Here is a 13,466-nt window from a genome sequence, read left to right as displayed (position 1 = left end):
CGAAGTCAGAAGGACATGACATAACGGTTCCCGCCCATTTTGAAGATAAGAACGAGCTTATGAGACCACCGATTTTGGGACTTTTCCACTTCCCGTCACTCCGATAAAACTACGATCCGGAAAGTGTGGGGACTAACTGTATACGGTAAAAATCGGGTCAATGTGTGACCGGTGAGACCGGAGCCGAGGATAAGTCCAAATGAGCAAGAGCTTGTTCGATCTTTTCTCCACATCGGGGGTGTCATCTACGGATATAATTGACATGAGACAAGATAAGTGTGTCCGTTGGTCCAGATAGACCGAGCCTAAATTAGCGTGTCCGTTGGTCCAGATAACCGGTGTGAGATTGCCACGCGTCATGAAACCGTTCCGCCATTGGCGCTGACGACCGTACGGGTGTCAGACCGTACGGATCAACCTTATCTTTTTTAGGGTTTTTTATTCATAAAGGCTTTGTATTGTATCTATGGCCCATGAAGCATACTTATAAATAGAGGACATTCCTCCCCTTTTTAGGTTAGCTTCTTTTTCAGATCTCAATATGGTAATCATCTAACATATAAAAGCTCTCTCTCAAAGATATTGGTCCGGATTTTGTGGTGTTCTTCCTTAGCTTGCTTGTCCTTTCAATATTACTTAATATATTTGGCATAAATCATCAATCATAGTACCCATACATATAGCACAAACACGTATACATATAGGTATAACTACAAACAAATCCATTGACACTTCACACCGACCAAATAGATTAAAGTTCATCCATATATCCTATACCTCGCTTACAAATTTAATTGTTATCCGAAATTCGGGATAAACAATACGATAGTGATGGTAGCACCGAATGTATTGTCGGTGGAGCATACACTGGAGAGAGTGGATATGATACATGCATGTGTTGAGAAAGTGAAGATAGATTTGAAGACAGGGATGGTGAGCAGACATCCGATTTCTACCAGGAATCTTGATCTTGCAGTGATCAATCCTGCGTATGTTGGAAAGAAAAACAAGTACGTATAAATAAAATCTGCATCGTTTCAAAGATAACTATAAGTAAATATTCTTAATTAGTGGGATCAACAACTTAGAATATAAGACAGTTCACCTCTTACAACCGGATAAAGTACAATGATAGTACAAACAATATTTTTTTATATGATTAGTGTACATGTGCTAAAATCCACTAAACTTATAAGTGTTTCTAATTAAAGAAAAAATAAATTTAACAATGGAAAATAATTGTACAAATTGTAATGATCATAGAAATCAAGTTCACTCGTGGATGTTCTTATTTGCAAAGTTAACTTTGCTAATGGCATTTGAAATTGAGAGCTCCTAATTCATTTCACTTTAACACTTTAATCAATTAGTTAGGTAATTATCGACATAAAGATTTAAAGCTTATACTTAGAAATAAGATTAGGAGATGGGGATACATTTTAGGATTGAGATAGTTTATGTGATATATAGCTTAGTACTTTCACAAATTGAACCGAACAAACCACATGTATAACACTGAGAAATGTATTGGTTAGGCTCCATCTAGAGCATGGCCATGTAGGTACTTAGGTCCTATATGTCTGGTCAATACCTTTAGTTATTTTTTAGATGACTTGATTAATAATGTGTAAGAAAAGAATTATACTATCAGCTCAAGCTATAAACTCTTTCATTTTCGCAACTCGTGCAGGTACGTATATGCAGCCATTCTTGGGGATCCTGTGCCAAAGATATCAGGGATAACAAAGTTGGACGTATCCATAGCAGAAGCAGATCGCCGCGATTGCATAGTGGCATGCCGAAAATTTGGAGAAGGTTGCTTTTGTGGTGAGCCATTTTTTGTGGCTAAAGATCCTAACAATCCGGCAGCTGATGAAGACGATGGTTACGTAATGTCACATGTGCACAATGAGAAGACAGGGGAGTCAAGTTTTTTGGTCATGGATGCAAAGTCCCCTAATCTTGACACTGTGGTTGAGTCAAATTGCCTCGTCGAGTGCCTTATGGTTTTCACGGGCTTTTTGTGAGGGAAAGTGATCTTAACAAGCTCTGTATATATATATATATGAATTTACAGCAATTAATTTGTTATAGTGGGGGAGTGTACGTAACATTTCCCAATATTGAAGATTGAGTGGCATGAAGTCCTTAAAAGATTCATGGTTTTTTTTTTTTTTTTTTTTTTTTTTTTTTTTTTTTTGTATATTTCCTTTCTCTAAAAAACTTACTGCTATTCCTAGAGAATATCTGAATCATGTGCGCAATGTTTCTTTAGAAGGAACAATTTGTACTGTCGTAGTCACAAATAGTTTATTGGAAACTAAGGGGTCCATATTCATTTGGCTTCGCTTGAAACTAAAAAATATGAAAGACTAGGCCTCTAAAAGATAGTATCAATTACAATAGGGGGAAATCTGAAGTTATTCCTTGTCGGCAACTTGATTACCTATTGAATTAGCTAATATTTATTCTTGCTTTGCACAAAATATATTCGTTCTTTTATCTGGAAAACTTAAATTAGATGGGACATATGAGGTATTGTTTCTATCGAAAGAGTGAAACATTACTCAGATATTTCTGGCCGGCTTTAATTGCTCATAGCAAGAGATGTAGAATATTTTTGGGTGCCAGACTGCCAGTTGATCAAATCATGAGTGACTCAAGTTGATATTTGAGTCCATTTAACTGTGCAACAGCCAATCACGGGTTGCAACTATATGTTTTATTTGTTTGTTTTGTTTAATTTGATGAAGATGTCTCTTCATACCAATGGAAGGACCTAACTCTGATTCTCCGGTGAAGGAACACACTACTAAAAAATCACTATTTTTCCGCTGAAAAATGTTTAGTGACTATTCCCACTGAATGTCGGTGGAAAAATCTAAATGGTAATGTTTTCAAAATTAGGACGTTTCTCCGAGTTTCAATGAGAACCCGTTTCCCACCATGTGTTTTCTCAGTGAGCTGATTCGGTGGAAATTAATTAGGAAAATCATGTTTTATAACATAAATTTCCAGCTGAATGCCGATGGGCAAAACCTATGTTTCTGGTGGTGACAAATAATGACTACAAACTATAATGTTTGGTGTGTCAAGTTCCAGTAGAACAACAATGATCACCTTCAGATGAAGTTAATTGGTGTGTCAAGTTCACGTAGAACAACAATGATCACCTTCAGATGAAGTTAACTTTCATTCTTCCTAATTGCATTGGAGATATTAAGTATGGCCTAACTTCTTCATTGATTCACTACAAAAAATTTTGAAAATCAAAGATGTTCTATTGGAATTTGGTTGATTTGAGGAGAAAGTTTCTTTAAATTTGCCTACTTCTGAACAGGAAGAGTTTCCTTTTGGAAAAAAATCTATATCAGTAGAGCATATGATGTCGATAGACCAAGGTAAAGCACTCAATGAGCTAGGGTGGCCCCATTTCGCCTTACCCCTTAGGGAAACTCGTAATACAGGCCTATAATGTTTGTGCGGACTTTTTGGGTGACTTGATAAAACTGCATTATAGCCTCATTGTTTAGTAGTGAAGTGCACTATATATTATCATGAAGGAGATAAGGAAAAGGACATGTAAATAATGTCTGTAACAATATCGAATCACTGATCTTTGGCATTGAGGAAGAAGGAACAGAGAAAATGCGTCCTATCTGATATGGGATTAGGGGATGAGGAACAATTCCCATGGCTGCCTGTCTCTCTATGTAAGATGCCCAAGTTACTAAATACATCTCCATTTCCTACTAACATAGAACGTCTTAGCTGTTTATAGTTTACCGTAATATCGTTATATTTAGTATCTTTCCTTTTAGTTAAAAGTGTTTTCTCTTTGAACAGGACCAAAAGTGTGCCCTTGTTGCAAGGATAAAGGACCATTTATGTCCAGCATTATAAAATAGAGGACCTAAATGAGCCTATCATTAAAATTAAGGGACTATTCAGGTTGTTTTCTCAAGATAATTTCTGCAAATTTCATTTCAGCCACTGAAATTTTATTTCTGTCCTTTCTCAAATATGTCTTGCAGTGATTTTGCAGCTGTATTGCTAATGATCAGACATTGAAAGGTTAGTTGCCCTTAATTACTTTTGTCATTTGATTAAACTTGTAGCAAAACAACACGTGTAGTGGCTTATCAAAGTATAATTTGGCACCATGCACTAATGAATTATCTGTAGGTGATTTATCAGATGAGAGCCTCAAACATGAAAAAGAGACTTTAAAAGGTAATTTACTGTGCATATTATAATGTTGCTCATGTATAGTTGATTGATTGATTCAGTCGAACAAAGCGAACTTCGTATCCAACAATTGTAGAATCACAGCATCCATTTGCATTCGAGCAGTACAGAAGTATCGAAAATTTTGTGGGTGAAGGAAAAATTATATCAAATGAAATGGCATGGGATAGACCTTTAAATAGTATGATTCATGATTTAAGACTTAGAATATTAATGCCGTCAACATCTTTAAACTAGGCTATGATTCATGATTTGAGACTTAGAATATCAGACGGGAAGTGTTGGAATTTAAGTTGCTGCCGTTCAGCAAAATCCCATTTTCACGACCATCTATACGGACTGTATATAGCCTAGTTTAAAGGTACCGATACAAGTGTTACACTACTATCTAGGCGCTGTTAAATAGGAGTATTCCCTAATCTTAACCAAATTCAAAGAGTAATAGATTAAAAGATTATACTGCCGAAGTGTAAAATCATGTGTAGTAACATAACTGACCTGAACATGAAATAAACTCAATGAATAAACAAGGGTACCAATTTAAGTTTCAAAGCGAAGACTAATAAATTACTAGATCAAAGCACAAATGCTATTAAGAACTGGTGAATAGCGAGGACTAATAAATTACCTGTCTTATTTAGTTTATGCCTGCCTTTTTTGCAAATCTGTGTATCACGTTATCTGTAATACCATTGACCTATTGAGCTTTGAGAAAAGTAATGTTTCTGGGGAAATGACAGATTTGGAAGTACAGGTAAAATTAGTTGCAAATGCTGTAGAATACACAATTCAACTGAGATTAACAGAAACTGTAATGGTAACAACTAAAAGCCATAAAAAAAAAAGGCACATTGGAGGTTGCGTCGCAGCCTGCAACAAGTAGCAGAGGACATTGATCGTGTCTGGAAAGATTCAAGATAAAGGTAAACAAGCATCAACGGGATCTTTGGTTAAAGATTCTTCAAGTTCAGCAAAGATGTTCTGAATGTTAAGAACGATATGGTTGGACGTGATGCACAAAGGGAAAGGTTGTTAGAAGATCTAACTGGAGGCTAGTCTGGCGAAACCAAAGTCATCTCGATTGTCGGGATGGGAGCCATAGGTAAGAGTTAAGACAACCTTAGCAAAATAAGTTAATAATGATGCACACATTCATTCTCATTTTGATTTTCGTTCCTGGGCTAGTGTATTTCAACAACACAATGTAAAGGAAATCTTGCTAAGCCTTCTACGTTCTACGATCAAAATGGATGAAATATGAGGCGGAGCTAGCAGACATGCTGCAGAAATATTTAAAGGGCAAGAGGTACTTAATTCTCATGGATGACATGAGAATTAGCAAAGCGTGGGATGACGTGAGACAATGCTTCCTAGTCAAAACAACGACAGTTGAATATTGTTGAATACCCATAATAATGAAGTGGCTTGTTATGTTGGTACAAAGAATCTTTCTTTAAATGTGAAAAGGTGCCATCTATTTTCATGGGATGCATCCATTCTTTGAAAAGGTGGTGTTGTTCATTTTTAACTCATTATAAATGTTATTCCTTCCACAGAGTTTGAGCAAATTCAGATTAGCTACTGCCAAAGAGGCCAGGAACGAGCATCCACTTTATCTAAAGAAAATTTTTTCCCTTATCTCTTTCTTATCAGCGGATTCAGAGTGATTAGGTGAAGCCCAGCACTTAAAAATTTCAACATTTAAGAAATTTCAGCACTGAAAAAGAGTCCAGCACTTGAAAATCTTCATCTTTTGGCTATTCATCTTCACTCTTTAATTCACTCTAAATTCTACAGAGCAGTTGAGAGATTTTACAATCTATTTGAGTGCAACTTAAAGTGAATATCTGCTCTAAAGACACATTCCATGGTGCACATTGAACTAACACTTGAATCAAGCAGAAATGGTTTTGTGTCAACGGTTGCTACTGATTTGTTCAATAGTTTTGTTTCTGGAATCATCACCGGTCCTCGAGGATGTGTAAGCACAATCATTTTTCTGAATTTACTCTTAAAATTCATAAGGAAGAGATATGACTTGTGAGAGTAAATGGTGGAAAAATATCAGAGAAGGAAATTATTTTTGAGATTCATGATTGAAAAAATATGGCTCTGGTTTAATTGGGTTTTTTCTTTAAAATAGCACAAGGAAAGGCTAAAAGCTTCCTATTTCACCTTGATAGTGTTTAGCCGAAAATTACTGTACAACATTTTTTTCCACGTGTTCTATATTAATTAACTCCTTTCTCAGTTCAATTGGATGGTGGAGAGGTTGTTTCAGATAGACCTCAGCTCACCTATTCAATTTAAGCAAAGGGCAAGAATTTGTAATTTCCTTTGTTTCACTGTTGATGTTTTTGGTTATGTTTGCAGAAAATTTTGATGAGTGAAGAACAACTTGAGAATTGTCTATTTGGGAGTCCGGAACCAAAATGACCCCAAAAAAAACATTTTGAACCAAAATATCCCAACAAAAAAAAAAGTTACCGAACTACCTTTAGCGCGATAATTTACTGCGCTAAAGCACTTAACGAACGGCTCATTAAGCTATGCTATAGCGCGGTAATTTTACTGCGCTATAGTGTCCGTCTTTATTTTTTCGGCCCTTTTGGTTAACCTAACTTCCATTACACTTTTTAACATACTTTGATCATAGATTAATCATGCTTCGGGACCGAAACTTCAATATTTTATATAGAACCCTACTTATTTTTGTGCGATTAATAATGTAGGATCAATACATCAAGGATACACAAAAGTTCGGATGGCCGTTTTAGTGGTTGAAAAAGTGCTGAACGCCATTTTCGTTTGAAGGCTCAGTGTCATTAGCTTGAAGTTCTTTATGAATACTTAAACTTGTTCATTAATAATTAATCAAAAGTTAGTCAAAATGGCAGCATTCAAAAAAAAAAAAACTTAATTAAATTGCATCGTTCATAACCTTGAGTAGATGAAAATACTTAACATACTAATATTCTTCAAAATAACGACATCATCATAAATTAAACTTAAAACTAAAAAAATCACAACATCTTAATCATCATCGAAGTACAAGTCCTCAATATCGCCCTCGAAAAATATTGGCGGTTTCTTAAGACACATCTTTTTCGATGTGATTAGTTCTCTGCTTAGGTTGATGATGCTTGTTTTTCGGCTAACTTTAGCATGTAAAATCTACATCGTCTTGCCGACGATACATTTGTTTTCTTTTCTAATCCTTTGCATGGCAAGCTTGCAAGTTCTAGACCTACTTGAGGCATGGTTAAGTACCTTGTTGGGATTGGAGCGTTGAGATTTTCCAAGTCACGAACAAGACGTTCGATTCGGCAAGCCGATGTGACCATTCTCGGCGTAAAACGCAATAATATTCGCGAATACGAATATTTCACCTTTGCGAGAAATCATCATTACGCTCTATAAGAAGGTGGGGATTTAGCTCATCTAGTTTAAAATCAACGATATCGCTCGAAAAGCGCTATGATTTGAACTCTCGTCATCCATTGCTATTTGGTTCTTTTGGAAGGAGTAAAGACCAAATTTGAGCTTCTACTACTTGACATTGAATATGGTGTAGTCTAATAACAAAGAAAGGCCTACTTATATAGTTGCAAACCCCCAGTACCCTCGGGGGGGGGGGGGGGGAGGGAGGGTCTTTATGACCCAACCTACTTACCTTATTATAAGAAAAATATTAATCTTCATCGGACATTTCATAGTCCGAATCCCACTTGGATCTAAATCTTGTGCTACCATGTATACCATATTCTACCCTATGATAACGTAGTTGCATCCGATTGTTCTCTTGGCGAAAACGATTAAGAGCAAAATTAAACTCTTGTGGAGTTCGAGCATTGACATAGCACGTTTTTTGGGCGTTTAAGCCTCTTGACGCTAACTTGTGCTCCGGTCTTTGCGACTCCTAACACGCCAATCCACTCCTCTCTCATTTTTTATTTGTATTCTCGATTGAATCTATCGTTAGGATTATTTGAGTAATGAAAATCATCATAAATCTAATTCCGAAGTCTACCCGTTGCTTCGAATATGTTTCTTTGGAGTGAACGATATAACACGACTAATATCTACAAATTGGTCAAAAAATGACATAGTAACTCAATTTTGTGTGGTTGGTAACAACTATTCGTCAAATTACGTTATATAACACTTAAAGTTTGATTCGAATTATGACATTTTTCTATTTGACAGTTGAGGTGACAATACACTGTAGCGGTATAACACGATAAAGTGCAACGTTATGCGCGTATACGCGATAGAATGCGTTATCTGTCATAACGATATCTTCTTTGCGTTGTGAGAGATAACGCATTATTTTACCGCGTTATTCTGCCAGGACACCGAGCATAAGCGATTAATTCATGCGTTATGCAACACTCCGTACTTAATTTGATTTGTGTAACAACTAAGACACACTAATTGCATGCATGCATTGGTTCTATATTCAAGCTTCAAATCTTATTGTCATAGGAGTTCGTATAAGGAAAAAATTCTAAGTTTCATCAATTTTTAACACAAATTCTAAGTTTCATCCGATTTTTTGCATTTTGTATTCCTCTAAATTATTCAAAATATGTGAGATGTTCCAAAATTAGAGTTTCTTTAATGCGGGGCGGACAAATTATATTTGAGGAAAATAATTTGCGCTATGATTCTCCCCCAAAATACCATTGAAGTTTCCACTTGACTTAAAATTGTCAAAACTACTCCAAGCCTTGTATAATAGACTACAAGTTAGTAGAAGTGATTTTGATCTAAATATAATTGAAAAATATCCAATGTCATTTATGCCGCAAGGTATAACTAGTTATGGACAGTGGTACATTCAAGACGATGGTTCTTTGACTGATTATTTGAAGGCGCCTTATGATTATAGGCAATGCATAACTTTAAACGTCTTAAATGTATATAGAGAAGGTCCCCATTAATCGACTTGAATTCATGGCTAGGGCTCCTCGGAAGCTTGGAAATGAACCTACGTCGAAGGAAGCCCGTCTATAATTCGGGCAGAGAGTCACTCAGCGGAACCTACTTATCAACACATTACGGCGACATGAGTACTTATGAAAGCATTTTTAACTAGCCAAATGCCTGCTGGATAGTTTAAGTTAGCAATTTGATGGGCGGTGGTAAATATTCATTTTTTTTTTATTATTATTATTATTATTATTATTATTATTATTATTATTATTATTATTGTTATTGTTATTGTTATTGTGATTGTTATTGTTATTGTTATTATTGTTGTTATTGTTGTTATTGTTCTTATTGTTGTTATTGTTATTATTGTTACTATTGTTATTATTGTTATTGTTGTTGTTCTTGTTGTTGTTATTGTTGTTGTTGTTGTTGTTGTTGTTATTGTTATTATTATTATTATTGTTATTGTTATTGTTATTGTTATTGTGATTATGATTGTGATTATGATTATGATTATTATTATGATTATGATTATTATTATGATTATTAGTATTATTATTATTATTATTATTATTATTATTATTATTATTATTATTATTATTATTATTATTATTATTATTATTATTATTATTATGTGTAGTGGCACTTGAATGCTACTAATGATGTCGATTATATTATTTAGGGTTATACACACGATATGGATCATATCGGACGGTCTCCTCAATCGGGATGGATGAATCGGGTTGGAACATCCTCGGCCTATCGAACAACTCAAAGCGATGATCCTTCCTCAAGTTTGGGTGCGGATTGATTACTATCGGTACGTATTTTTTTAACATCAATAGTGTTATTTGATGTGTAGTAGTTAAAAATACCCTAATTTCTTATGTAGGGAGAATGTGGTGGTTGCGCAAATTATAGGCAAAGCACACCATATGGATGGTCGGATTATCGAATTGTATAGTGACATCATCCGGCGATAGTGAGAAAATACCTAATGCGGAGGAAAGTGACGATGAGCAAAGTGACGATGAGATTGAGGTTGGAACTAATCCTCGACACATCAAGTAGGAAACATTTGCAAGACATGATGAACGATCCCGACACGCCGGGGAGGAGCGGAATTCACGGCAACCGTTTGACGACAGAGTGGACTCTGGGTTCGACCCACAAAGCCAATTTCAACGGCAAGAGTCGACCCGATTCGGTGGCATTCCGATGAGATGCCCTATCTTGATCGTCTTGAATCGCCCAAATGCCTTTGTCTTTACTAGGGATGATGATCATATTCGGCGAAGTTTGTGGAAAGAGCCAGTGGATCTTTTAAAAGAAAAGACTCATATTGAAAAAGGCATGATTTTCAGCTCAAAAAAATCATTGCAAAGGGCTGTTAAGATTTATTGCATCCAGGGGATGAGGGAGTTTAAAGTTGACGATTCAACGAAAACTTTGGCTGTTAATTGCGCAGCGAAAATATCAATTTGGCGAATAGATGCTAGTGGTAAGGGAAGCTGCTGAAAAAAAGATGTGGACTATTTCAAAGGTATACACAAAGCACACTTGTGATATGGGTGACCTCCCAGATGATCATTGCAATCTAGATACTAATTTGATTGCGCGTGTATTAGTTGGCGACATTGGAAAAAATCCAAGGTATCCCCTTCGCCTAAGTTTATTTTATTTTTGGTGTTAATATAATGTTCCTCGTTGTTATATGCTGATATTTCAACTTTTTCAGGTTCCCTATTAAAGATTGCATTACAGTTGTCCTGAAAGTAATATAGCAAAACTGTTACTTGGAGGAAGGCATATCTTGGGCGTAGGCGTGCATATAAGATAGTCTACGGCAATTGGGAGGGCTCTTTCAAGAAGTTGCCGAGATACATGGCGACTCTCTTGATCATGGTACTGTTGTTGAATGGAAGCTCAGAATCAAAGCCTAGTGTGCCCGGTAATATTTTTGATTTTGTGTTTTGGGTATTCAAACCATGCATTGATGGTTTTGCTCATTGTCAGCCTGTAATATCAATAGATGGAACATATGTGTACGGGAAGTATGACATAAAGCTGCTAATAGCAGTTGGAATGGATGCAAATGGAGCTATATTCCCTCAAGCTTTTGCAATTGCAGCTAATTAGAGCATTAGTACATGGGGTATGTTTTTGGACTACTTAAGGCAACACGTTATTAAGGATCGCATGGGAATATGTGTGATATCGGGAGAAATGCGGCATATTGCACAATATGTTCAATTTGCGGTGGCGACCACCCTTTGCCTACCATGTTATTGTTTAAGGCATTTGAAGGCAAACTTCCCAAAGGCATATCGAACCCTAGCATTTTGCAATTGGATGTGGGCGGCTGCAACAGAGCATCAGGAGAAGAAGTTTAACCTGCAGATGGACATTATTAGGCGGGCGAATGAGGAAGCCTTCCACTGGTTGAATGCAATTGATAAAGACAAATGGACATTACACCAGGATGAAGGTAGGCGATGGGGTATGCTGACAACAAACAGCTCTGAGTCATTCAATGGCTTGTTGAAATCTGCACGGGGACTACCCGTCACCGCAATGGTGAGAATGACATTTAAGCAGGTTGTGGAGCGGTTCGTCAATAGATCAAAAGAGGCCAAAGCACATGCAGCAGCAGGTCTAAGATGGATGCCAAAACCGTCAAAACTGTTCGAGTACCACAAATATAAGGCTCAGAAACATGATGGGATGGAGTACAACTCTGCAGAGCGCATATTTGAACTCACAACAAGTGTGCACCAAGGTAAAGGAGGTAACGTACACATAATTTGTGAGATTCCAAGAACATGCACATGCGGCAAGTGGCAATCATATCACATGCCATGTTCTCATGCCTTCAAGTGTTTTATCGTAATGGGAAAGAACGCCTCCCCGTACATGGCTGACGAATATACAGTTGAAAATTATGCAAGAACATATCTTTGTGAGTTCTACCCACTTGGTAGTGAGAGTTATTGGCCACCGGATCCATTTTCAATGGTTGCAAATAAAGCATTTATCCGTAAATTCAGAAAGAATGCATACTCGCGTATTCATAATGAAATGGATGTTGACACCCAATTTTATCCCTCCTTTATTCCAATTTATTTCCTTGGGCTTTTAAATTTACTAACAAGCTAAATATTTTATTTTCACTGCTATTTTTATTTCTACTACTATCAATACCGCTACCTTCATTTCCACTATTTATACTAGTACTACTTTATCGCAAATTTCAGAGGGGTTCGTCATCATTTTATTTTCGGATTTTATACTCGTTAAATTAGTTTTACTTTATTAAATCTTTTTTACTTTCCACATATTAATTATTAATCGCCTTTACATAGTATATATTGTACTAGTTACTAAATTGGAAGCCCAAAAATAATTAATATGGAAGATGATTTTCAGCCAAATTAATGGCCCAATCCGTTTAAATAAATCAGCCCAACTCAATTTCCAGCCCACATTTTCGGACCAACACAGACCAGCCCATTTAATCACCCGACCCGGCCCACTCTTTTTTTTCATCAGTTGAACCGTTCAGCCCTAATCTCTTTCTCCTTTCTCTACAGCTGCCTCTCCCTTCAGCTCTCTCTCTTCCTTTTCTCATCTCCCTCTGTCGCCTTCCTCGCTTCCCTCCCCATTTTAGCAAAAATCACAGACTTTTTACCACGCCAGACCTGGCTATTCCATTTCCTCACAAGATTTGTCCGTTTGTCAGCGCATCCTGTCGTTGACAGAGGAGACTTTCCCTCTTTTCGCTCCAAGACACGTTAATCTTCAAAAATCAGAAAAGGATCTAGCCATTTTGATTAAGGACCGAATCAAATCACGTGATTTGAAGCCCAACGTTCTGATTTTGGAACGAATTTGACTTCAAAATCCCGCCTAAAATTCGAGCAAGAAACCCTAGCCTCGCCTATAAATACGTTGCTAAAGATTCAACAAAAGGGGAGCGGACCTAATCCGAAAATACACTATCATTTTCCAAAATCTGCTTCCTTTGTTTTGGGTGAACTTTAGCCGTGATAAGGCTCTTACTTTATCTCTGTTGGCTTCGAGCTATAGCAGAGGTTTTTCATTATCATTCGTTACGAGAATAGACTCGTGACCTAAATTCTGAGTTCTTTGTACGTGAAAAGGTACTTTTCTTTGATGTCTTAATTTTACGCTTTGCCTTAATTTATTGTTGTAGTTATTTTTCATGCTTTGGTTAACATTTTAGTTAACCACGGTAATACAGTTCGCTGAGTTGTAATCTTTGA

The 13,466-nt window shown here is 36.5% G+C and overlaps 1 protein-coding gene and 2 long non-coding RNA genes across 4 annotated transcripts in view; all 3 read left to right on the top strand.

Moving 5' to 3' along the window:
- The first annotated feature begins 831 nt into the window (after positions 1 to 831).
- LOC132031729 (probable carotenoid cleavage dioxygenase 4, chloroplastic) lies at positions 832 to 2,027 on the top strand. Its single transcript, XM_059421655.1, has 2 exons — positions 832 to 1,010; positions 1,691 to 2,027. The coding sequence occupies exons 1-2, from the start codon at positions 832 to 834 to the stop codon at positions 2,025 to 2,027; spliced, it is 516 nt and encodes a 171-aa protein (XP_059277638.1).
- A 1,530-nt stretch (positions 2,028 to 3,557) lies between these two features.
- Positions 3,558 to 4,364, top strand: LOC132069351 (uncharacterized). Of its 2 annotated transcripts, XR_009417760.1 has the most exons (4): positions 3,558 to 3,713; positions 3,847 to 3,951; positions 4,035 to 4,074; positions 4,186 to 4,364. It is a non-coding gene; the product is annotated as an uncharacterized LOC132069351 (long non-coding RNA). The 2 variants fall into 2 exon arrangements; XR_009417759.1 differs by lacking the exon at positions 4,186 to 4,364 and having other exon boundaries at positions 4,035 to 4,158.
- Positions 4,365 to 4,649: 285 nt separating this feature from the next.
- LOC132069350 (uncharacterized) overlaps positions 4,650 to 13,466 on the top strand; it is a 14,633-nt gene continuing 5,816 nt past the window's right edge. Inside the window, exon 1 of the long non-coding RNA XR_009417758.1 lies at positions 4,650 to 5,276. This is a non-coding gene — a long non-coding RNA (uncharacterized LOC132069350). The remainder of the gene's footprint in view (positions 5,277 to 13,466) is intronic.

This window comes from Lycium ferocissimum, chromosome 9 (genome assembly GCF_029784015.1).
Source record: "Lycium ferocissimum isolate CSIRO_LF1 chromosome 9, AGI_CSIRO_Lferr_CH_V1, whole genome shotgun sequence".
Classification (NCBI taxonomy): domain Eukaryota; kingdom Viridiplantae; phylum Streptophyta; class Magnoliopsida; order Solanales; family Solanaceae; genus Lycium; species Lycium ferocissimum.
The sequence above is the reverse complement of the archived record's forward strand: the minus strand, read 5'-3'. Positions and strand labels throughout refer to the sequence as shown.

Coding starts and splice junctions, on each gene's coding strand:
- LOC132031729 (XM_059421655.1), top strand. CDS start 832: ATGGTAGCACCGAATGTATTGTCGGTGGAGCATACACTGGAGAGAGTG. Junction 1,011..1,690: donor TATGTTGGAAAGAAAAACAA/GTACGTATAAAT, acceptor CAACTCGTGCAG/GTACGTATATGCAGCCATTC.